The sequence below is a fragment of the Penaeus monodon genome, chromosome 22 (genome assembly GCF_015228065.2).
Source record: "Penaeus monodon isolate SGIC_2016 chromosome 22, NSTDA_Pmon_1, whole genome shotgun sequence".
NCBI lineage: Eukaryota > Metazoa > Arthropoda > Malacostraca > Decapoda > Penaeidae > Penaeus > Penaeus monodon.
This window is the reverse complement of record NC_051407.1, coordinates 36,933,123-36,933,380: the sequence shown is the minus strand read 5'-3', so window position 1 is coordinate 36,933,380 and position 258 is coordinate 36,933,123. Positions and strand designations below refer to the sequence as shown.

General features: G+C 40.3%; 1 protein-coding gene across 1 annotated transcript in view; it reads right to left on the bottom strand.

The window, feature by feature from the left end:
* Positions 1-258, bottom strand: part of LOC119587106 (polycystin-2-like) — a gene marked incomplete at its 5' end in the record, with an annotated part of 16,305 nt that overhangs the window by 1,488 nt on the left and 14,559 nt on the right. The window contains 1 exon segment of the mRNA XM_037935857.1: positions 99-184. Coding sequence (XP_037791785.1) covers positions 99-184 — 86 coding nt within the window.

Genomic DNA, 258 nt, shown 5'->3' with positions numbered 1-258 from the left:
CATTCCTTCAAAAGAAATATTACAACTATGTGCTAAAACAAGTGCGAGCCAATGCAAGGCAATTGTTCCTTTATTAATCACATAAAAAAGCCACTAACTGTTGGAGGTCGAGAGTCGCCGTCCCACTTTTCTAGCTCCTCTCTCACCAGCTTCTCCATCTGCTTCCTTTTAGTCGAGTCGTCCACTGCACAAAGAAAAAAAAAATATTGTCACTAACAGTTTCAGCAAAAAGACGAAAGAGGATTTCTCCACTTTGAC